The 24849-nt window shown below is 44.9% G+C and overlaps 1 protein-coding gene across 4 annotated transcripts in view; it reads left to right on the top strand.

The window, feature by feature from the left end:
- Positions 1–24849, top strand: part of LRRK1 (leucine rich repeat kinase 1) — a 121284-nt gene that overhangs the window by 43885 nt on the left and 52550 nt on the right. For 3 of the 4 annotated variants that reach the window (XM_026510343.4, XM_057303653.1, XM_026510342.4), the window contains exons 4-6: positions 4324–4495; positions 8262–8441; positions 8858–9006. In XM_026510343.4, coding sequence (XP_026366128.3) covers positions 4324–4495; positions 8262–8441; positions 8858–9006 — 501 coding nt within the window. The other variant, XM_044388364.3, reaches the window with a different exon arrangement.

Below are 24849 nucleotides of genomic sequence, written 5' to 3'. Positions count from 1 at the left end.
TAAGAAACAAATAATCCAATTAAATAATGTATGAAACTGGTGAAGAAACATATTGTTGAAGAGTAAGTACAAATGGCCAAAAAGTGCATGAAAAGACTTAATGATTGTTCAACATCTTTAGCCATTAGGGAAATGCACATTAAGACCACAATGAAATATCACTGCACATCTATTAGGATGGCTAAAATTAAAAAAAAAATTAGTGACAACATCAAATTCTGATAGGGGTGTAGAGAAACTATCTCATACATCATGGTGAGAATATAGAATGGAACAACCATTCTGGAAAATAGTTGGGCAGTTTCTTAAAAAACAAAAATACACTTATATTTGACCCAGCATGTGCACCCCTGAACATTTTAGCCTTGAGAAATGAAAACTTATGTGCACACAGAAATCTGTGCATGATTGTTCTTAGCAGGTTTTTTTTTTTTTTTAAAGATTTTATTTATTTATTCGACAGAGTTAGAGACAGCCAGCGAGAGAGGGAACACAAGCAGGGGGAGTGGGAGAGGAAGAAGCAGGCTCATAGCGGAAGAGCCTGATGTGGGGCTGGATCCCGCAACGCCAGGATCACGCCCTGAGCCGAAGGCAGACGCTTAACCGCTGTGCCACCCAGGCGCCCCTGTTCTTAGCAGTTTTACTTGTAAAAGGAACTGGACACAGCATAAAACTCTTAGCAGATGAGTGGTTGAACATACAATGGAATATAATATAGATATAAACTATATAAAATATGTAATATGTACTATAATATATAAATATAATACTAAGCATTATAAAGAAACTCTTTGAGAAAGTTCCTCTTACACTGCTGGTGGGAATGCAGGCTGGTGCAGCCACTCTGGAAAGGTATGGAGGTTCCTCAAAAAGTTGAAAATAGAGCTACCCTATGACCCAGCAATTGTACTACTAGGTATTTACCCCAAAGAGACAAATGTAGTGATTCAAAGGGGCACCTGCACCCCAATGTTTATAGCAGCAATGTCCACAATAGGCAAACTATGGAAGGAGTCCAGATGTCCATCAACAGATGAGTGGATAAAGAAGATGTGGTATCCATATACAGTGGAATACTACTCAGCCATCAAAAACCCCCAAAATTTTGCCATTTGCTATGACATGGATGGAACGAGAGGGTATTATGCTAAGCCAAATAAGTCAATCAGAGAAAGACAATTATCATGTGATCCTACTCATATGTGGAATTTAAGAAACAAAACAGAGGATCACAGGGGAAGGGAGGGAAAGATAAAACAAGATGAAATCAGAGAGAGAGACAAACCATCAGAGACTCTTAATCACAGGAAATAAACTGAGGGTCTGGTGGGGAGGTGGATGGGGGGAGGGGTAACTGGGGGATGGGCATTAAGGAGGGCATGTGATATAATGAACACTGGGTGCTATATGCAACTGACGAATAACTTAATGCTACCTCTGAAACTAATGATACACAATGATACACTATTAATGTTCAGGGGTGATACACTATGTTAATTAATAGATTTTAAATAAAGAAATAAAGAAACTCTTTGAAATATGCAACCACTCAGATGCATCTCAAGGGCATGATTTTTGAGCAGGAAATTAAAAAATCTCAAATGGTCACATTCTGTATGATCCATTTGTAGAACCTTCTCAAGATGATGAAATTATAAAGACTGAAGAGAGATTCGTGGTTTCTGGGGTTAGTGATGGTGGTGGGCAGCAGAGTGAGTGAGACTATAAAGGGGGCTCAATCTTGCAGTGGAGTGGTTCTGCACCTCGATCATGGTGGTGATCGCACAAGTGTATTCATGCAACAAAATGGCAGAATGATATACCCACACGGTACTAATGTCAAAGTACTGGTCTCGATCTTGCACTACAGTGGTATAAGCTGTCACCATTGGGGGGAACAGAGTTACAGAAACATGGATGCCCCTTAGGACTGTCTGCTATGCATCTCTATTTCAGAGCAAAAAGGGGGGAAAATAAAATAAAAAAATAAGCGAAATATAATTCCACTTTAATAATATATAAAAACTGGCAAAAAGTTATCTATGGTGTCGGAAGTCAGGATAGTGGTTATTTCAGGTAGGACAGCGACCAGAAGGGGGCAGAAAGGGGACTTCTGGGCACAGATGATCTTGCGTCCCTGGTCTGGGTGTCCATTACACGAATGTGTTCACTTTGTAACAGTTCATGAAACTGAACACACAACGTGTGTTCTTTCCTGTAGGGTTGTTATACGCCAATAAAAGTTGCAAGGAATGAAGTGAAAAAACTGTGTGGCTTCACATTGGATTATCCATGTGTTGATATGGATGAACACATTCTAGAAGGCTATGTAAGAGCAGTTTTCTTTGCAAAAGGGCGTTAGGAAGTAGAGGCACGGAGCAAGGCCTCCTTTTTATTTTATACTTTTCTATGCTGTTTGAATGAAAATAAATACGTGCTATCGAGCCTCTGGGCTGTCTCTAGCCAGAGTGCCAGCCTGAGCCTTCCTGCCCTCTGGTTCCTCTTGCCCTCTGGGTTGGCTCCTGTGACATCACCACTTCGTGAGGATGGGGCTTTTAAGACTCTTACCCGCTAGAGTCTAGACAGCAGTTGGTTGTGTGTGGTGAATCATTTAATCAATCTCTGTGGCTTTTCCCCCTAATGCAAGTGCTTTCCTGGAATGGCAGGCCTAGTGGGCCCCACCCTGGGAAGATTGACAGGCCAGTGGTTTTTCTTTTCTGGTCATATTGAATGCATACCTCACATGGCCAGCTCATTCACTCCACTTACACAGCCTGGGCCTCCTTCCAAGTCCCACATTTCCTGGGAAGTCCTGGACAGAATGGAGAGAACATAGGCTTTGGCTGGACAGACCCCAGTTCAAATCCTGGATAGTTCTGCAGCCTTTAAACTCCCACTCTCCCATCCCTCCTGACCCACAAGATGGAAACACAGTGTGAAAATAAATAAAGGAAACCTCATTTAAAATAGGAGTCTGGAAGCCCTGAAGGGCAAATTCTCGTGAATTACCACTCACCTTAAGAAGTAAACCTTGCATTCCCCACGGAGAAAAAGCTTACTTTCCATACTCCAGTGGGAGGAAGGAAGAATTTCTCCTTGCCCAGCAACAGCCCAGCCAATGGGAACTCAGTAAAACACCGTCCCAGCTTCCTCCTTTCCCTCCTTTCCCTGCCTATAGTTCACCATAGTTTCCTTGTCCTCCATTGCAATTCCTCTGCGATTCCCGAATCAACTCACCTTGCGGGTAAAATAACTGGCTCTTTTCTTTTTTTTAAATCAACAACAGATACAGTCCTCTTAAGACTGTTATCAGAATTAAGTGTGACCATGTAAGTAAAATGTTCCATGAAGCATCTGGCACATGATAAGAGCTTAATATATCAGTTCTCATCCCTGGGATTCTGTTGCCTGTCCCTGCCTGTCTCACCCTAAAGTGACTCCTATATTAGGAGTAAAATATGTGTGCTTGTGGCTGTTTTGGCAGATTCCAGACTCAAACTTAACTGTAAACTCAGGAAGGTCACAGATTGCCCCTGGCATCCTCACACTCAGTAGGTCCTCAGCAAATGCCAGTGCTGGCACCAGCCGCCTCGTTCCAACGTGGAATGATTCTGCATCTGCCCCCTTAAACACTGTGGATGTCCAAGTCCATCAGAAATGGCCAAGTTTCAGGAGGACTTGAAGTTTTAGTAATGCAGTCAAACTGTGTACGTGCCAATCAGGCATTCTTTTTTGCAGACCTTGTGAGCCCATGAAAAGTCAGAGCCATTTGTACAGTCCTCGAGAGCCATTTTCTAGCCGTGTGATCTTGGGCAAGTCACAACACCTCTCTGAACCTCCATGTTCCTTGTCCGTGGACTAATACGCTGCTTCAGATGGGGATACTCACGAGATCCCATCCTCTTGAAGCTCAGGGCGAAGAACAGTGCTGTCCCAGGGAAGGGGAGCCACATTTACATCAAATGGTCTAGCAGTCACATTCAGAAAATAAACGGAAACAGGTGACGTATTAGTATATTTTATTTGATCTGGATATATCAAAGATCATTTCAACATGTCATCCATATAAAAATGATTGACAAGATAGTTGACATTTTTGCACTGTCTTTGACGTTGCGTGTGATTTGACACTTCCAGCCCCTCTCACTTTGCATGGGGCTCATTTCAAGTCCTCCACAGCCGCACGTGACCCCGTGGGGCCATCCCAGAGAGCCCAGCTCCAGGCTCGCCCGGGGACTTGGTGAAGCACGTAGAGTTGATTCTCCTGGCCGTTCCTAAAGCAGCCATCTCACCGAAGTCCTGTCCCTGCTCTGTGTTGACCAGGGCCGGCTTCTGAGCATCTCGGCGGCCTATGGCGATCTGGAGACCGTCCGGTACCTTCTCACCGAGAGACGGGTGGAGCTGCCCACCGAGCCCACCGACGACAATCCGGCTGTGGTGGCAGCGCATTTTGGGCACACTGACGTGGTACAGGAGTTGCTCGAATCTTTGCCAGGTAAATCCCAGGGCCTGAGCTCCTTGCTCACCTCTCAGGAATCACCTCTTCTTAGGACTCAGACAGGCTTTGTGGGGAGGCAGGGGGAGGTTCCCCTGAAAATGCGTGTTTCCCTTGAGCTCAGGAGGTAAATTCTCTCCTGCCGTGTTTGATAAAGAATATGGATCCATGTCCCTTTTCCAAAAAAAATTTAATAGATTTTATCCTTAAAGTGGTTTTAGATTTTCAGAAATGTTGATGTGGAAGTACAGAGAATCCCCATATACCTCCCCCGCAGAAGCTCCCCCATTATATACATTCTGAGTCAGTATCGTAGAGTTGTCACAATTGAGGAACCAATACCGATACATCCTTACCACCCAAAGCCTGAGATCCCATTAGGGGTCCCTCTTTGTGTTTGTATATTCGATGGCTTTTGACAAATGTATGGTATGTATCCACCCTTAGTGTATGATACCGAACAGTTTCACTGCCCTCAAAGTCCTCTGGGCTCCACCGAGTCATCTCTCCCTTCCCCCAGCCCCCCCAGCAACCACGGATCTTTTCATTGTCTCTGTCGTTTTGACTTTTTCAGATTGTCATACAGTTGAGCTCATAGTTTTGTAGTCTTTTTAGATTAACTTCCTTCACCTGACAATGTGCATTTGAAGTTCCTGCATGCCTTTTCATGGCTTGGTAGCTCATTTCTTCACATCGCTGAATAATATCCCATTGTCTGGAGGGACCATGCCACGTGGCATTTTTAGCAACTTGTAATTTTTTTACTCTGATAGCCTCAAGGTGTCCAGGTGCCTTTTAATTTCCTGTGGTGGCCTTGGACGTCCAGGCACACGTGATGACAGTGACAGACCGAGGCATTACCTTAGCGGTGGTCTTTGGGAGTGAGGGTTTTGTTTGGGAGCAAGACCAGCTTCATGGGTGCACAACAGCATGGGCCCTGCACTCAGAAGGCCCATGCTTGCTTCAACACTCCACAGTCGCCATCTTGAAATTGGTGATATGTTTTTAAACAAGGGGCTCACCTCTGTATTTCGCACTGGGCCGTCCTGTGGGGGGTTGTCCAACAGTGTGCTCTGAGTACCTTTGTGCTCAGACTTGGTTCTAAGCCAGTGCCCCCTTCATGTGTCTGGAGGGAGAATCAGGACTGTGTTACGGTTCACAGGTGTAGGTTGGGTCCAGTGAGACATGGGAGGGCAAGGAGGAGCCTGGGCACCCCTGACGGCAGACCCTCTCTCTCTTCAGGGATCCCGAAGATTAACTCTGTTCTAGCCCCAAACGTCTGCGCCAACTGGCTCACAACCTAATTGTGCCGTATACTTCCTTGAGCATTGCCTTGCCAGGCATTCTGCAGAACCTGAGAGACATGCAGACTTTTTAAAACATGATCTGGGTGATCCCAGATCTTGCATAGCTCCTGGTTAAGCAGGGAAATCGAAGCAGTAATTCCATGCAGTGTAACCATGCTGAGGTTGAAGTGTTTACACAGTGATCTGGGAGCACCCAGAGAGAACGGTCTGGTCTTCATAAGGAGCTGATATTTGAGCTAGGTTTTGCAGGGTGGGTAGGGGTTTACTTGGCAGACAAGAGAGGAAAGGGCTTAGGTTGCCCACTTTTGCAGAGCAGCAAGCTTGGCTGGACCTGAGCATGGCTTTCAGCTACTCTTGAGGCATCCTATCTTCAACTCAACTAGGGACAGAATTGCTGAGGACTGAAGAGTCTAGAGCATTGCTCTGGACCCTGAAGGAAATGCAGAGATGGGCAAAACAGTGTGTGTCCCTGTGGATTCCCATACTGGAGGGGAACACAGCCACTGTCGGGAGTCTATCTGTAAGACCAGAAGACACACAAGACACAACTAGAGACCACAGGAAGGTTTGAGAAGAGAAGCAATGAAAAGCTCACAGGGGGTAGGCCTATGATTGTGTAGCTGTGGACATCATTTAAAGTACGTCATTATGTAACGTCTGGTCTCTGTAGCTGAGCAGTGAGGGAGCAAAGGAGGAAGAGGAGGGATGGAGACCCTAATGGGGCTCTCTTGGGGAGTATCACTGGATTTGGGCCTCAGAAAATTCATGTAGCAGTTTCCTGTGGTTAAGAGAACACCCTTTGGTTTCGAGTGTTTAAATCCTTTAGCTTTGCTGGGTTTAAGTCTTGACTTCACCATTTACCAACTGTGGGACCTTTGGCAAGTTCCCAAACCTCTCTGAGCTCTGATTTCCTCCTAGTAAAATCATGGCTATGAAATATAGCCTAATACAGCCTTCTCAGATGGGTGTACATCCACGCTCAACAGAAGTTAGCAGTGTGATGACTGCGTTTCTCTTCTCTAGATACTGTTGCAGTAAGCGAGTTGTGGGTCACTTGTTAATATCCGCGTACCACCTCCTTTGAGTTGTTAATTCCAGTTATCAGAGAGAGAAGGGACATTTATTTAGCACCTGCTGCAGCCCAGGCACTGGGCCAGGCGCCCTTTGTGCTGGATTTTCATTTCTCCCATCCCAACCTTGCCCCTGTTTCCTGGACAATTTCCTACCATGGAGGGGAGGGTCCCTCTCTCCATGCCTGGGAGCACTTTGGTTCCTAAGGACTCTTCAGCCTCTAGAAATGAGACAGTGTGATGATGCAATTGGGAAGGGTCAGTGTGGAGGACGAGATCATTTTTCCATGGCCGCTACATCCAAAAGACATTGCATTACTTTGAACTTGAAGATATTGTAATACTTCAGCCCACACTGTCCCTGTTCCTTCAACGTGTTAAGTGTTATTTCCTCCTGGAATTAAGTAGGTGGCTCTTGCAGGGAGTAATTCTCAAAGTTTTAGGCTGGATAGTTAGATCGATTTCTTTCAGCAAAGCCTTTTTTCTTTCATTTTTGAAAGTAATATACATATTCACAGATTATTTAGAAATGCAGCAAAGTGTCAGTACTCTAAAAACATAACGACAAATAATACATTAGAACGTACAGAGCCGAGTACTTGAATACATTATGTCATGCAATCCTCACATGAAACTTGGGAGGATGAGTGCTATTATTCCCATTTTACCAATAGGTAGAGTGAGTCAGGGAGAAGTTAAGAAATTTGTTTAAGATTAGGGGCACCTGGGTGGCACAGCGGTTGAGCGTCTGCCTTCGGCTCATGGCGTGATCCTGGCGTTATGGGATCGAGCCCCACATTAGGCTCTTCCGCGGTGAGCCTGCTTCTTCCTCTCCCACTCCCCCTGCTTGTGTTCCCTCTCTCGCTGGCTGTCTCTATCTCTGTCGAATAAATAAATAAAATCTTTAAAAAAAAAATAAAAAAGAAATTTGTTTAAGATTACACCGCTAAAATATTTTAACCCTAAGCTGCTCGTCTCCAAAGCCCATGTCAGGGGTGAGGTCAGGGCTGGAGATGGGGGAAGGGCTGAGGCGAATGGTCACAATCCCACTACCCAGAGATACTACTGCAACACTGGGGTAGGACCTTTTAGTCTTATTTCCACACATGCAGTTTTTTATCCAGTTACAATCGTACCGTATATGCTGTTGTGAATGCTGCTTTTCCTCACTTAGCATTAAGTGATGAGCAAGTGGGTTTTTAATGACGTGGGAAAATAGCATACGCAATTCAGAGGGACTATTCCAGAAAACACTACCAAGTTGATAGAAGCGACTTATGGCTGGAAACGGGACAGCTCAATTTTGTCAGTGGTCCGAAGGGAGATCAGAGTGGGAACAACCAAAACTCTTCAGTGGCATTTTCCCTTTGTCCTGTCATCTCCTGCCAGGTCCCTGCAGCCCCCAGCGGCTGTTGAACTGGATGCTGGCTTTGGCTTGCCAGCGAGGGCACCTGGGGTTGGTGAAGCTCCTCGTCCTGACACACGGGGCCGACCCGGAAAGCTACGCCGTCAGGAAGAACGAGTTTCCTGTCATCGTGCGCTTACCCCTCTACGCGGCCATCAAGTCAGGTGGGTCCCCCCGTCAATCCTGCCCGTGGGAACCCTTGCAGGTAGGAGATGTGGGACCTTGTCTTCCCCCTCACCTCTAGCTCTTGAATTCAAGCACCTGTGTGGAGACGTTTGCAAATTCCGTTATTTGCCTCTCTTTCAAAATGTCCGCACCTTCCGTCATTGGCCCCACTCGCCCCTGCAAGGGGATTTCACTGACAGGCACCAGCTGTGGCAGATGGGACCATAGTTCCCACTTCACAGGGCAGAGTGCTACAAAAAGTCTCCCACAAACAGGAACTTGCCACCTCAAGGGAGGTCATAGAGAAGGTCGACCAGCACAACCACCCTTTTCATTCCCATTTCACCTATTAGCATCTGCCATTTTGGACAACGGCGACACACTCTACATCCGAATGCCATTTTCTGTCCTTTAGGAAATGAAGACATCGCCATATTCCTGCTTCGGCACGGGGCTTTCTTCTGTTCCTACATCTTATTGGACAGTCCGGACCCCAGCAAACATCTCCTCAGGAAGTATTTCATCGAAGCTAGTGCCTTGCCCAGCAGTTGTCCAGGAAAAATGGTGAGTAGTCACTGCCTGTGGGTGAATGGATAAAGGGCAGGTGGTACATATATACGATGCAATATTTTTCAGTCACAAGAAAGAAAGACGTCCTGCCATTTTCAACAACACGGATAGACTTTGAGGGCATTGTGCTAACGAAGTAAGTCAGACACGGAAAGACAAATACCCTATGATGTCACTTCTGTGTGGCATCAGACAAAACCAAACTCCTAGAAACAGAGTAGATGATTTGCCAGGGACTGGAGGGTGCAGAAAATGGGGAGATGTTGGTCATAGGGTACAAACCAGTTATAAGATGAATAAGTTCTGGAGATCTAATATACAGCTCTGTGATTATAGTTAATAATACTGTGCTATATACTTGAAAGTTGCTGAAAGAGTAAATCTTAAGTGTTCTCACCACAGAAAAGACATGGTAATTAGATGACATTATACAGGTGTTAGCTAACAGTATGGTGGTAACCATTTTTGCAATATGTGAATGTATCAAATCAACAAGTTGTACACCTTCAACTTACCCAGTATTTTTTTATGATTTTTTTTTTATTTGAGAGAGAACACAAGCAGGGAAGAGGGGCAGAGGGAGAGGGAAAAGCAGATCCTCACCCCCCAAGCAGGGAGCCAATACTGATGGATCCCAGGATCCTGGGATTATGACCTGAGCCAAAAGCAGATGCTTAACCAACTGAGCCACCCAGGCACCCCCAATGTACCCAATATTATATGTCAATTATATCTGAATAAAACTGGAAAAAATATGCAAGATATAGTTTTAGTTAGTTTTCCATTTTAATAGCAAAAATAGTGTTGTGTTATTTACATTATCTTCAGCTTGGCTTTTTAAATTGAGCACACTATCACGGGCTCCCTCTAGATCGGTCACTGTGGCTACAACTCATTCTTTAAATACATGCCTTAAATCCATAGAAGGAACGTAGCTTAGTTGTCTCTCAGTCCTTTTCTCATTGGTGGACATTTGGATTCTTTCTGGGTTTTGCCCCTTTTTATACAGTCTTGTTTTCTAGGATAGTGGCTTCTGTAGGTCAAAGTCCCCAAAGTGGATTGTTTGGGAATTACTTCCCCAAAAAGCTATGGTGATTCACACTTCCACCAACATTACGTGGGAATCTCTGTTCCCACACCGTGGCCAACATTAGATATCCAGGAGCCTTTTAATTTTCATCAGTCTGTTGGATGAAAATGAGATCTCCTTGTTTTGATGTCCACACTCTTATTATTAACATTATCGAGCATCTTGTCGTATCTTCACGAACTATCTGCATTTCCCCTCATGTGATTTGCCTGTTACTGTTTGTTGATTATTTTTCTGAAGGGAAATAATCCTTCTCATTTTGGAGGGTCTTTGTATATCAGATTTTATCCTTTTTTTAAATCAAACACATTACCAATATTTTCCCCAATCCCTTCTTTTTCTTTTGTCTTATCTTTTGTGATAACAAAGATACAAGAATATGTAATCAAATATGTTTTTTGTTATGGCATCTGGGTTATATAAGAAGGTTATTTCCCCCTCAGTTTTATATGAATATTCTCCTCCTGGGGTATCTCATGATATTTTTATTCTTTTAGCATTTACATTTTAAGCTTTATTTTTTCTGATATTTATTTGTATGTGAGGTATGAGGGAGAGAATCTAGCTTTCATCTTTTCTAGATGGGTAATCAGTTAATCTAGCACAGTTTTTTAAATAGAGCTTCCTTCCCTTCTGAATTGAAAGGTCATTGTTAGTATTTTCCCTAGTATCTATCTGTGTGCGTTTTGGGATTCTCTGTACTGGTCCACTGGCCTCTTAATCTGTTTCTAGGTAAATGCCATACTGTTTTCATAATGGACATTTCATTTAAGTCTTACGGCCTATTAATGCATGCTTTCTACTTGTTTGGTTTTTTTCTTTGAAAATATCTTGACTGTTACTAGACATTTGTTCTTACTTTTGTGCATTTCCCATGATGACTCTATTTGTGCAGCTTTCACGTTCTTTAATGAGATTTTGTATTTTATTTATCTTATGTAGTTTTTCATATTTTTAATGAGATTTTGTCATTTTCTTCATAAAGAACCTGGACCTGCCGTGTTCATTTGTGTTTTCTTTCTTGTTTTTGCCACAGTATGAATGGAATATGATTCGTTTCCATTTCTATTTCCAACCTATTGGTACTGGTATGGAGAAAAGCTCTCGTTTGTTTATGTTTTATCCAGTCGCTTTACCAAATTCTCTTATTAATTCTAATAGTTTTTAGAGGAGTTCCTTGAGACTTTTAGGTATATGATCAGGTCATCTGCAAATTCCAAATAGGTTTGTCCCTCTTTTCTAATATTTATGTAACTTATTTTATTTCATGTATCACTAGAAATTTCAGAAGTTGAATCATCATGAGGATAGCAGATACCTCTCTCTTGTTCCTGATTTTAAAGGTCTTGACCTCAGCAATTTATAGGCATTTGCTGTAGATTTTTGGTAAATAGACTGCTGTTAGATTTAGGTAGTTTCCATATAGTTCTTTTTTTGCTTAAGAGTTTTTATTGGGAAAGATTGCTGGATTTTGTCAAATGCCTTTTTGGCAGCTATTGATGTAATTCATGTTGCTTTTCTAGTTTAATGTGTTGATGTAATGATGATGATGATGATATATTTCCCTTTTCATTTATGATGTTGGACAGTTTTACTTTTTCTCTTTTGAACTTAATCAGACCAGCCAAGGATTTACATGTTCAAGTGGTCTTGTCAAAGGACTTGTTAGATTTTATTTACTTTTTTATGATTGGTTCTGTCTGTTATTTCATTAACTTTAGCTTTTATCTGTACTAAAACCTTCATATTTTCTTGTTAGAGTATTTTATTTGTCTCTAAGTATTTTGGGTATTGTGTTTAAGGCAAGGCCATGGCATGAGACTTCATGGTCTAATCTGGGCTCCAGACCTTTGTCTGGTAACTTTACCTCCCTGTATTTGGGTTTCCTCATCTGAGAGGTAAGCAAAATAAAGAGAAAGTATCTGTCTTGGAAGGATACTTGACAATTAAATGTGGTCATAGTTGTAACATTCTAAAACCAATGCCTGGCACATGGTAAGTACCTAATAGATGATAGCTGTTGTTATTGGAGCTCTTTTTTTAGATTTCTGGAGTTGAATATTTTTCTTTTTTCCTCTAATTTTATCTTGTCAGCTGCCTATGGAAGTCTTTCATGTGCTGTCGATTTGTGCTAGCTTTATCAGAACCTGAAATACATGCATGCATATATGTACACATATTCATATGTATAAATATATATATGTATTTCCTACTTCTAATTTTTTTCTAGTTCTTCACATTGTTCTACGAGTTTTTGCTTTATAGGCCTGTTTAATGGCTTTATGCCTCATTTTGACTTATTTCATGGTGTCAAATACCTGCTTTAATCCTGTTCATGCTTCTGTCCTTAAAATTGGGATTGTCTGCTGTTCACCTGGCACACTGCCTTCTTTTTTTTTTTTTTGCATCAACATTGTACAAGTTTTCCAGGACATTCATCTTCCGTTTTTTCATTGTCTCAGGTGTATTTCTTATAAACAGCATTTAGTTTTTCATTCCATCTGAGAGTGTGTCTTTGAGGAGTCCCCTCAATTCACATTTGTGTGAGACCTGTCATACTGATTTATTACTTGCATCTATTTGTATTATATTTATTGCTATTTTCTTTTAATTGTTCTCTTATTCTTGCTGGTTTCCTGGTTTTTAAAGTATACCAATATTCTTATCGATAGTAAATGTACAATAAATATCAAATATTAGCCTCACTTTGTAAAAGGAAATAGTGATCATGCAGCCCTTACCTTTATATTGTGCTTGGTGTTTTTCCCAACACTTTCTTATCCTACTTGATCACGACAACACCTTGGTAAGAACTGCAGGGAATAGAATCTGTTTTCCTGTTGAAGATATTGTGGTTTAGAGACATCCTGTTCCTCATCCAGGGACAGCAAATACTAAACATTTATACTCAGCCCAGAACTTGAGTCTCCTGAACTCAGGGCTTTTCCCATTTCATGATTCCTGAATCCTGTCCCTCCCAAGCACATCAGTGGCTGTCACACTTTTCTGTACACTGACTCCCTGGGAACTTTTAAAAACCCCCGTGCTCATGTCACACCTGACACTAGTTGAATCTAAATCTCGGATGGGACCTGCCTCAGTTTCGTTTAAAAAATTCCCCAGGCGATTCAGTGTGCACCCAAGCAGGAGAGCCAGTGACTGATTTTCTTGGCTGAAGGTTAAAAGCAGAAAGGGTTGGCATCTCTATCTGCCATCTTTTCCACAGGGTAACGCCTGCTGCGTTTGCCAAGACAGGCATAGAGCATAAACGTGATGATTGCATTTTAGGAGGAGAAAACAAAGAAAAGACAATGTTACTTTTTTTCTCCTTGGCCTAGAAGAGAAAATGAAATTACAGTGCCCGATGAGTCACAAGGCTTTTTTGGGCTTCCCCAAAGCAGGTGGTATTTTTATTATTCATGTGAATTTCAAAGGCAAGTGCCTCGCAGTGGGTGTGTCTGGCTGCCTTGATCTAAAACCTGTGATAGCACATTCCTTCAGTGCTGCTTCCAGAAGAGAGGGAGGCAGGCAGCCCAGAGGGACCCCACAGTCAGGAACGATGACTCAGGAACCAAAGGTAAGTGCTGCCACCTTCCCAGGTGTGCCGGGGGTCTGACCTGGCATTTTTGGTTCCAAAGAGGAGACAATGGCAGTCATGCAAAGGGTGCTTTGCTGCCCTGTATACACGGCCTGAGAGCTCCCTTGGCTTTGTGGGCATTTGTGGCCGTGACCTTGCTGAATTAGTCATCTCGTCTTTTGTGTGTTTATGCTCTTGCCTCCTCCACCGGCTAGGAGGTATTTTTTTTTTTAATGTAATTGCTGCGTCGGTGGAAACCACAGCCAGGGAAGGTCCAGAGCCTTCCTGCAGGCCTCTGGGTCAGGCATCCCCTCGTTCCCAGGCTGCCAGAGCCTGCCTCTGCCCACAAACGGGACCTGCAGAGAAGCCCACGTTGATTTTCCACTGGCAGGGGAAGGCGACTTCGGTTTTGTTGGTGTTGGGTAAGGAAGGTCCGAGAGCCCACACCACGTGGTCTGGACAGACTTTTAGAAGAGCAAACCCAAAGCCAAGTCGGACCTGGCCAGAGCTGTGTCTTGGCTCTGGTTGGCTGGCGCCCCTCGTGAAAGCTGCCAAACTCTTGCCTGAACGTTTAACGAGCCGGCCGTGCTCGTGGCGAAAGCCCTGTCAATGTTTGCTCTGTTGCCATGAGAAATAGCCACATTTTGATGTTGGCGTGCCCAGAAAGGGGCAGGAAAACTCAGAAATGCCAGGAAAGGCCTCCTCAGCAGGTCCTGGAAGAGCCATAGTGTTTGTCTCCATTCAGCAGTTAGAGGGCTTTCTGGGGCTATTCTGAGTGCTGCAAGGAGACGAGAGCTGGGCTTCATTTTCAAACAACTCAAGGGAGAAATTATTAATTTCCTCTTTAAAGTCCCTCATGGTTTTAAATCTGGCAGCTCACCTAGAGGGGAATGTTATCATTATTACTATTATCATCGGTTTTTGGACCAGCTCTGGGCTTATGTACCTTAACAATTCCTGGTGACCTCACCATCCAGATGCCTGTCTGTGCTCAGTAAGAAACATGCCGGCTGCACGTCTTCAGAGCCGAAGCAGCCTTTCTCCAGCCATGGGACCCGCTGGGGCCGAGGGCTTATGTTTGCAGGGTGCTCAGAAAGGGCAGCAAGCAGCAGATATGGCCTCCCGACTGTTGCTGCGGGGCCTTCGTGAGCGGCTGGTGGAGTTGGCTGAGTGGGGCTGCATGCTCCCGAGAGCCCTGGAGGCACCGTGGAGGCAAGCAGCCTTTCCTGGGGGGCCCCGAGTCCTCTGGGAACACGTTTGTCTTGGGTTAAGCCTAATGCTTCGTGCAGAGTCTTTATTCCAGAGCTTGATGCTTTCCGGAGCATTTCAGGTACACACATCCCCACCTCCTTGGTCCCTCCCGCCCTGCTCGCAGCTGACAGTGTAGCCGGTGTTGGAACCCATGTCCCCAGAATTCAGTCTCTGGAGCAGCAGCGCTAGGTACCGACTCGCTGCCTGGAGCCCGGCCTTTTCATCACTCACTGGTGTGGGAGGAAGAGAGAGCCTGTCACCAGCCCCTCGAAAGTTGTGAAAGTAAACTCGGGACTGTTCAGGCCTCTATCAATTCAGCTTTTCTTGCTCCCTGCTGAGGAATTTGGCTGATTATTCCACGCGTGTCTGTTTTCTCTAGTTTCCAAATACTGAATCTTTCCCGTCCTTATGCCTTCCTAGTTTGGATGCTCTCCCTGTGGCTACCATCCATGCTGTTAGTTCTCCTCAGAGCCTGAAATCGGGTAGCAAGCTGATGAGTAGAGCAAACGAGGAAGTACACTGTATAACCTTGCAGGGTGTTCATGACAGGCTTCCTACTGGGTCTTAAAACATAATACAAAACAGCAGTGATAGAAACCACTTGCACTTAGTTGAAATGGAGAAAATCATGAATGAAACAGAGATGCAGAAGGAGTAGAACTATTATTTGAGCTTAAATGACAAACTGGAAATTACAGTCAGGAAAGAATGAGAACAGTGTCAAATGTCATCGCAACTGTGGATATCACTATAGGCAATTGCGTATCAATCAGTATAGACATTGGTAACAATACGAATAAATTTCAAACAGGGGGTTAAGCATTGGAAACTCATTGGAGTATATTTTAAAAGGGCATTTATCCCAGCTGTAAAAGGGAGAGGATTACATTATCTTTTTTACAAATATACAAATAGATATTGTCAGAAATAAGACAAATGCTTTATATGTTAAAGCAAAATACTTGTAGGGAAATATAATTTTAAAAAGAAATATAGGTATGTGTGGGTGGTTCAGTCAGTTAAGCATCTGCCTTTGGCTCAGGTCATCATCCCGGGGTCCTGGGATCGAGTCCCTCATCGGGCTTCTTGCTCAGTGGGGAGCCTGCTTCTCCCTCTGCTGCTCCCCTTGCTTGTGCTCTCTATTAAACTGGCAAAAATACACATGAATACTGAGTAAGACACTTGGCAGGTGGTAGAGAAATGGGCACACCAATGCCTTCCTGGGGCCGCTGTCAGTCTGCTCCATATGTATGGAAAGTAATTGGCATCATGTGACAAAAGCCATAAAACTCTTTCCTCCCAGGGAACTGTTCTGAATGTGGTATTTCCTTTCTGAGAGATACTTCTAGAACGTAATTTGAAAGGACAAAAAGCAATTCCCACAAACATGGTCAAAGCACTGTTAATTGTAATAAGAAGAAATTAGGGGAGGGACGTCTGGGTGGCTCAGTGGGTTAAGCGTCTGCCTTTGGCTCAGGTCATGATCCCAGGGTGGGGAACCTGCTTCTCCCTCTCCCTGTGCAGCTCCCTCTGCTGCTCCCCCTGCTTGTGCACTCGCTCTCACGCTCTCGCGCTCTCTCTCTCTCTCTCTCTGTGTCAAATAAATAAATAAAATCTTTAAAAGAAGAAGAAGAAATTAGGGGAAGGAAACAGAAATGTCCAGCTGAAGGAGGAAACTGTCCCATCCGTGCTATAGCTTCAGGGTGGACGGCACAGAGCCAGGAAGAAGCATGCCTATCTCCTAAGCATTCGGCACACCCCTGCTCCTTGACCCAGGACTCCCTGCAAATCTGAACCCCACACAACATCCTCAGGAAGCCTTCCTTGACCCACAGGCCTGGTCAGATCCCCCTTATATCTCCCACAGCTTCCTGTATATCTTATTTATAGCACTTAACAAAGTTCGAGGTTGACTGGATGACATGCTCATCTAATGTCAATTCCCCCATTTGAAAGAAAGCTTCTGAAAAGCAGGGGATTTAGCCAAGTTTGTTTACCCTTTGTTTGACACCCCCCACCCCCACAGTGTAGGGCTGGAGCAGGATGATTAGATGGTGGCATCCAATGGATGAATTCATGGATGGATGGACGGACGGACGGATGGATGTTTGAAACTTTATATATGCAGTAAATCTCCCATTTGTGTAAGACTTCATAGCTGACAAAACTTTGCTCACTACTTTAATCACCTATACAGTCCTGTAAGGTAGAAATTTTTGTCTTTATTTAAAAGTTGAGGGGCGCTGCATGGCTCAGTCGTTAAGCGGCTGCCTTCAGCTCAGGGCATGATCCCAGCGCTCTGGGATCGAGCCCCGCATCAGGCTCCTATGCTGGGAGCCTGCGTCTTCCTCTCCCACTCCCCCTGCCTGTGTTCCCTCTCTCGCTGGCTGTGTCTCTGTCTGTCAAATAAATAAATAAAATCTTTAAAAAATAAATAAATAAATAAATAAATAAATAAATAAATAAAAGTTGAAGAAACTGAAGGTTCTCTCAACAGTAAGCTAAGTAGTTTAGTTAACTGCAGACATTTTATTTCCTGCTTTTTTTTTTCTCTCTCTCAAATAGATGTTGGCAAAATTAACTTGGAACTAGTGACGGAATATTTCTTGTAAGCTTCCTATTTTTAAAAGGAATGACTGAAATACTACAGAGGGAAAAAGCATTATGATTTTTTAAGGGGAAAAACCTCTCTTTATCTATTTTAAAAAATTTTAGTGAAGAAAAAGTGATAAGTTGTATTGAACACTTTTTGGTATTCAGATATTCTTAACTATAGAGACCAAACTGATGGTTAGCAGAGGGGAGGTGGGTGGGGGGATGAGGGAATAGGTGATGGGGACAGAGGAGGGCACTTGTCCATGATGAGCACGGGGTGATGTATGGAAGTGTTGAATTACTATATTGTACACCTGAAACTCATATAACACTGTATGTTAGCTCCACTGGAATTTTTAAAAATTAATAAAAAAATAAAAATAAAGAAAAACTTTGGGATAAAATACCAAAGAAGAATTATATTGAATTAGGAGCCTTAGGGGAGTTGGTCTCTAGTTATTTTCCCTATTTGTCTTATATGCATTATTTAGTTTTTCTCTTTTTATGGCACTTCGAGAATTTTTATTTTTGTAAGTGAATCTCGTATTTCAACATCATTATTTGGTTTGCTGTTAGCTGTGGCCACGGACAACCCCTCCCATAACTTAAACACTGTTTTTACATTGGTCATCGGATTGTCATTTTCATTCTTCGATTATTAAAGTTACATTTAAATCTTTTTTTAATTTAGTCAATTGGTTATTGACTTTATTATTTTTTTCAAAGACCCTTGAATTGGCTTTATTTATCGACTTCCTTGTCTCGACTTCACTCTGGTTTCTCTTTGCTTAGTCTAATTGTTTTTAATTTTCCTGTTTTCTTTTAGCGTTCTACTCGAAGGAGGGTGGGGTTGCTTTATTATGTTTCACTTTTTCTATTTGCAACTGCTGTCAGGGTTGTGTGTTGTCTTTTCCATTACTTGTAATACTTTTGTTGTTCTAAAAATATATTCCGTTGTGACTTGGTTTTCCTCTCCTACACAAGCCTGACTTAAAAGGTCATGTTTTCAGAAGGGGGAATGAAGCATGAGAGACTATGGACTCTGAGAAACAAACTGAGGGCTTCCGAGGGGAGGGGGGTGGGGGAATGGGATAGGCTGGTGATGGGTAGTAAGGAGGGCACATATTGCATGGTGCACTGGGTGTTATATGCAACTAGTGAATCATCGAACTTTGCATCAAAAACAATTAATTAATTAATTAATTTTAAAAAAAGTCATGTTTTCATGTTCAAAGGATTGGCCGCCTTCTAATTCTGCTTCTCTCATTGGTTCTGCCTCTGTTTTGCCTTTGTCCTCAGCTAACGTAGAGTGGATGTTTGCCTCTCCCGGTGCCCTTTTTTCCTGTTCCTTTTTCTGCTTTACTTTCTTGTCATACTCAGAATTTAATCAAATGTGCAAGTTCATATCTATTTGAACACAGAATTCGTTCTCCTGCCCTCTCCCAGGGGTGATCTCCCCTTTATATGGCCTTGCTAGCACTCTAATTCCTCCATTCGTTGTTTGCGTTCTTTGATCTATCATAGTCTGCTGGCATTTTTCTTGAATACGCGTTACTTTTTCTTTTATCAGTTGTGCCGTGGGTTGCAACTTTATAGAGATTTAGCATGGTCGTATTTTGGGGTTATGGTCGTTTGAGCATCTTTATTACTATCAAGGAGACTTGGTTCTTTCTCCGAATGCCTTTGAAACTGTCAGCTTTTCCACGGCCACGGAGAAGGAACACGGTGGTCAGGTAGGAAGGGACCAGAACCATCACCAGGCGCCTGAATCTACTATCCTGGTTCTGTTACCTTTGAGCAAGTTGTCTCTCTGAGATTCTTAAGGTGCCAGACCTTACAGGGTTACTGTGAGGGTCAGCTGAACAAGTGGGCCCGAAAGTCTGTGCGTGCTTTGCAAAGCGTCACCGAGACGGTGTCGTCATGTGATCACAGCTCTATTTCCAGAGGGGTTCCCTACCGTCTGACCTTGAGCGTGCCCTTGGAGGCAACGGACTGTTCCGTGTTGGCTGTTGAAAATGCCATCCTAGGTTTGCTTGTAAGTTATTTTTGTACTTATATTTCCCATTGATCTGGTTTCTATGGTAATATTTCCTTTTGTTTGTTCACCTTAAATCATACCGGCAGCTAACCACGACTAATTCTGATATTTACAGTATTTTGAGTAGACATGCTTTTTCAGCACTGATTACGTGTTTTTTTCTCATCCAGTCATTTCATTAACTAAGTCACTGAGTTCATCTTCTTCCTGAGTCTGAGAGGAAGGCTGACCTCCCCTTTCTCCTTATCTCTCCCTTCCTTTACTCCCTATAATTATTCTCAGGTTGTTTTTGAAACTTCACTGTACACTGTGGAAGCTTCACAGGCTTTTTTGCTAATTTAATGACCAATCTTACTATCTTTTTCCTTACCTGTTCACTATATTTCTAATCTATTTGTCTCAACAGGCATCCTTTTGGCCTTTAAAAATCTGTTTCTTTCTTTCCCTTTTTTAATGTGTCGGCCTCTGTCCATGGAATGTTCCAGGTTCTCGGGTCTTGACTTCTCTCCTCTTCATTTAACTTGTTACCATCTGTATCAGTGCTATTGTAACAAAGTACCAAAAATTTGTTGGCTTAAAATATCAGAGATTTACTGTCTCAAGTTCTGGAGGCTAGAAGTCTGACATCAAGGTGCCAGCAGCAAGGTTCTCTTTCCTCTGAGCTCTAAGGAAGGGCCCTTCCTTGCCTCTCCCTAGCTTCTGGTGGTGGCTGGCAGGCCTTGGCGTTCTTGGCTTGTGGACCCATCACTCTAGCCACATGCCATCTTGTCCCTGCATATCTTCACATCATCCTGTCTCTCCATGTACCTGCCTTTGTGACTAAATTTCCCCTCTTCATAAGGACACCAGTCATATTACATGAGGACCTACCTTAATGATCTCATTTTAACTTAATTATCTCTCTAAAGACCCTCTTTCCAATGAGGGTCACATTCAGAGGTACTGAGGGTTAGGGCTTCAGCATATCTTTTGTGGGGAACACAGTTCAGCCCCTAACTCCATCTTGTGGCCGCTGCTCCATTGCCCTTGGCCCGGGTCCACCGGTCACGGTCACCTCCCATGCACGGGCAGACGTCCAGTCTCCTACTCATCTTTACGTGCTGAATGTCCCATCTCTTCCTGAGAGCCTTTCCCTGCCAGAATGCAGGGACTTGAGCAACTGGTGTGTTTGGAAGTCTCACGTGGAGGTTTTCTCGCCGGGGACAAGGTGGCAGGCACGGTGGCACGTGCGATCATTGGGGTCTTGTGTGTTGCAGCCCTCACATGCACGAGGAGGCTGGGACAGAGCCGCTGTCTCCAACGTGCTGATCCTTTGTCCAGCCAAATCCCTGTCCTCCACGGCCTCCTCAGACAGTCTGGGTTCCCGGAGAACATTTGCAGGCACTTTCATTTGTAGGGTTTCTTTTGACTTATTCTTCGGGCTTTTTGCCAAGTCCGTTCTGTTTAGATCCGACCCGTGGGTTCTGCCGTGTCTCCAGCCGTCTGGTTGCTTGGCCTGCTCCTTCACGTGTCAGAAGGTGGCTCTCGTCTCTCTGGCTGGCCCCATAAGGAGACGGCACCCTCTGCCATTATCCCAGGAACTGTTGCTTCACCACCGAAAAGAAAGGCTTGCGTTTTACGTTGGCCAAGGATTCACAAATACACTTTAGAGATTCTCTGTCTCCTTCGTCTCCTTTGAACATGTGTGTCTCGATGGAATAGACTGATTCTGTAAGCTGCCTTTTTGTGTCATGCCCTAATGTCACGGAGCTCTAGTCGGTCCCCTCAAAGGATTTACAGCCTCAGGGAGGAAAGGTTTTTACACAGTGAACCATAGGTCACAGGTCAAACACGGACCAACCGATAGGAAGGATGAATTGGCAACACAGGCAGGAGAGCTATGAGTTCTGCTCTGTGGGCCCCATAGAGACCAAGGGGAGGTGATATTGAACTTCCAGTCTGGCGAGGCTCTTGTCCACCTAACCCACGGCACAGGCACACAGCCCCTGCCAACCCACAACTCTCAAGGTTAAAAGCCAGGCTGAAAGCATCATAGACCACAGCCTTTCACTTACCAATTATCTTTCTTCGGCCAATGAGAGTTGCACTGAGATAAAAGTGAGCAAAAGTGATGTAAGTGTGGCCTCCTGGCTCTTTCACTGGGATAGTCTATGTCTGGTGGCTTCAAGCGGGTTTGTATAGGGGCAGGTAATCGCCCTCCTGGACCGCAGCCCCCACGAAAGGAGGACTTTCGTGCACAGAAGCACCCCAGACATCACTGTCTGCACCGAGCCATGTCCTTAATACATCTAGGCCTTCTTGATTCGGTCCTCATCGCTACCACTGCCTCGGGAAACAAGTTTCTAGGTCATCCCCCTCTGCCTCTGGAAGAGCAGTACTTCCTTCTCTTTTGCACGAAATTTTGAGGGCTAGTGCTTGAGGACAAATGCGAGCGCGGTTCCGTCTGTTTTCTCCAGAGTGGGGGTGCCTTAGCCTCGGCACTGGTGAACTGGGGGGGGGGGGATCTCCGCATCCAGCTGTCCTTGATTTTGCAATTCAGTGTACATGGATTCCATTATGCAATCGCTGGCTTCTCGCCCTCAGAACCTTGTTTATTATGATCTTTCCCCGGGCTAAACACAAATAAATAACAAGGGCTTCAGGGCTCACCCAGCTGGTTTCCACGTCAAGTGTCCTGTCATCTGCTTTAACTGTGCACGTGTTAACTTCCCTTCTGCCGCTTTAGTAAATACTTGGACACCCTGTAATGTTTGGGCACCGAAAGGAAAATCACTTTTGTTAATGAATGTTTTCAAACTGACCCAAGACCAGGTAGAAATCTCACACTTTTTTTTTTCAACCACCAAGCCCAGAAATCTTTTCACAAGGATGTCTATATTCTGAGTATGTTATCCTGTTTTCAGACTTCTGCTTGTGACTCGTTCTCCTGCGGCGTCGTGAGTTTGACAGATTTCCACCCTGCAGAAACTCTGGTGGGGGTTAGACCTGAAAAGAACTCTCCATTTTAGGAACTGGCAGCATCTGCTTCCTCCACTTCCCCATGTCTGGCGAATTCAGTGGCACACATAGCCACTCTCTACTTATTGATGATTTTCTTTTGCTAGAACGGTGCCCTCCAGATGAAGCAAGATGGGGTCCCCGTAACATAGCTACAGGTGGTACCCCAGACCCGCGTGGAGGAAGAGGAAGGCGGTCCTGGCACCAAAGCTTGTAGGATTAGTAGGATTTAGACAGGAGGTGGTAGGAGGGCTGTGAATACCAAGGGAGAGAACCAGAGCAGGGTGCAGAGCCATTGCGGTGGCAGAGCAGGGTATGAAGGCAGAGGCCAGCCAGGCCTGCAGAATCTCGGATCCTCGAGTGACCTCATGACACCCGCCATCCAAACGAAGCCGAAGCCGGTTTTCAGGAATACACTTTTACGAAAGCTCTCTTAGCTCCAGGCCCACCAACCTTGTGCTTCCCACAGTATCCAAGCATTACCAAACAATGCACATTCCATGGAGAGTATTGGCAGCCCCAGGGCTCCCGAGCAGCCCCCTGGCCAGTGGGCCAGTCAGTTACTGACAGCGAGGCCACACTCCCTGGGTCCACACAGCCTTCCAGAGAATGTCAGCATTGGGTCCACTTTCTGAGCCCTGTGGTTCATTCATGAACAGGCAGTTTCTGTATTTCATTGGCATTTTTTTCCCTTGGCCTTGAATCATCTGCTCTTGGGAGCATGCCCATCCCCCAGTTGCTTCTACCTACAAGAAATTGTGAAGTCCATGAGCCCTCTGCCAGCGGGAATGCAGAGGACAAGCAGAGGGCAGGGAGGAGACAGTGAGGCCTGAAGCTGGAAAGTGGCAGGGGAGACTGGCGGTGTGGGGCGCCCCAGGGAAGGAGTTGGGATGCCCTGCTGCCGGCGGCCTGGGGCTGGGAGATGCCTGAAGTGTTTCTGAGCAGACCTTGACATTTTAGGATGATTGAACAGGTTGGAGCTCTGAATGGACAGATTGCAGTTCTCAATGGTTTGATTCTTGTCAATGTGCAAACATTTATTTAGTGTCTGCTGTATGCGGGGCATGCTGCTGACCATCCAGGACCGTCAGTTAGGGCTCTGCACTGGAGGTGCCCACGGGCTGGGTGCTGGACGGCCACACTGCTGGCTGGGGCACAGGAGAGGACCCAGGCAGGTTCACAGAAGGGAAGTTGGGCCAGACAGAGCCCGAGAAGATATCCACGTCTACCACAACCTGCCCGAGGCCCCACATGGAGTTAGTCAGGCAGACAAGGGGCTCGGGGCTGCTGAGGTCGGGCCCTGCTCCTGCCGGGATCACAGGCTGCAGCTCTGTGCTCACAGAACACGCCAGAGACCTGGGGCTGGGGCAGGAGGGAGACTGCCATTGTCCCGACAGGACGTCTCCGCTCATCCTTTTGTACCGCCATTTGTTCATGTCACAGCAACAATCGGAGTCATTGCTGGCTTTTTTAAGTTAATTTTGATGGTCCTGACATTTGATTTATAAGACTTTCAATAGACACCTAAGATTTGTTCTTAAAATTCAAAACCAAAAGCAGCCTCGTTTTCAGCTTCCGTTTGGCTGCCGTGTCAGTCCACGACAAATCCACTTGGTGTTGAATGACCAGAAATGGCCACACAGGGTGAGTGGAGAGTCAGGCTGCGATCTGGGCCTCTTGGCTTTGTGTCCAGCTGTCTGGTCCTAGGCCCGGGACTGGTGCGTGTCTCCAAAAACCCAGGAAGAAGAGGCCGCCGGGCCCTTGGAGGGCCTTCTCTGACTTGGCATTGCAAACCCTGGAACGGTGACCTTCCTCTCAGCCCGCTCCTGGGTCAGCTGTCATGCTGATCCCAAGGCTCCCCACAGGAGGACACTCCCTCTCAGCACACAAGCCAGGGAGAATCCTGGGTCCAGAAGTGACCTAGACATCATCTGGCTTATTTAAACTGCTTATTTAGCAAATGAAAACCGACAATAACCAGCTGAAGGGTGATGCAATTGTGAATTATGGAAAGATGAGGGAGAAGCCCATGTGGCTGGATTTGAATTGGAGGCATCAGAATGCACTCGTGTACAATACAGAGATGTGTCGGATCAATGGGCTGAGAAGCCGTGACACCCCGGGAGCAGTGGGTATGCCTAACACCCAGATTCTAGTTTCTAAATACCATTTTCTGCTAAAGGGACTCAGGGCTGAGTCCAGAGTTGGGGCTTGGAAAGCTCCAGAGGAGACGGGGACATCTTCTTTTGCTTCTTTTACTTTAAGGAAGTACCCCAAACAGGTAGTGAT

Source organism: Ursus arctos, unplaced genomic scaffold (assembly GCF_023065955.2).
Source record: "Ursus arctos isolate Adak ecotype North America unplaced genomic scaffold, UrsArc2.0 scaffold_28, whole genome shotgun sequence".
Classification (NCBI taxonomy): domain Eukaryota; kingdom Metazoa; phylum Chordata; class Mammalia; order Carnivora; family Ursidae; genus Ursus; species Ursus arctos.
This window is presented reverse-complemented; position numbering and strand designations above follow the sequence as displayed.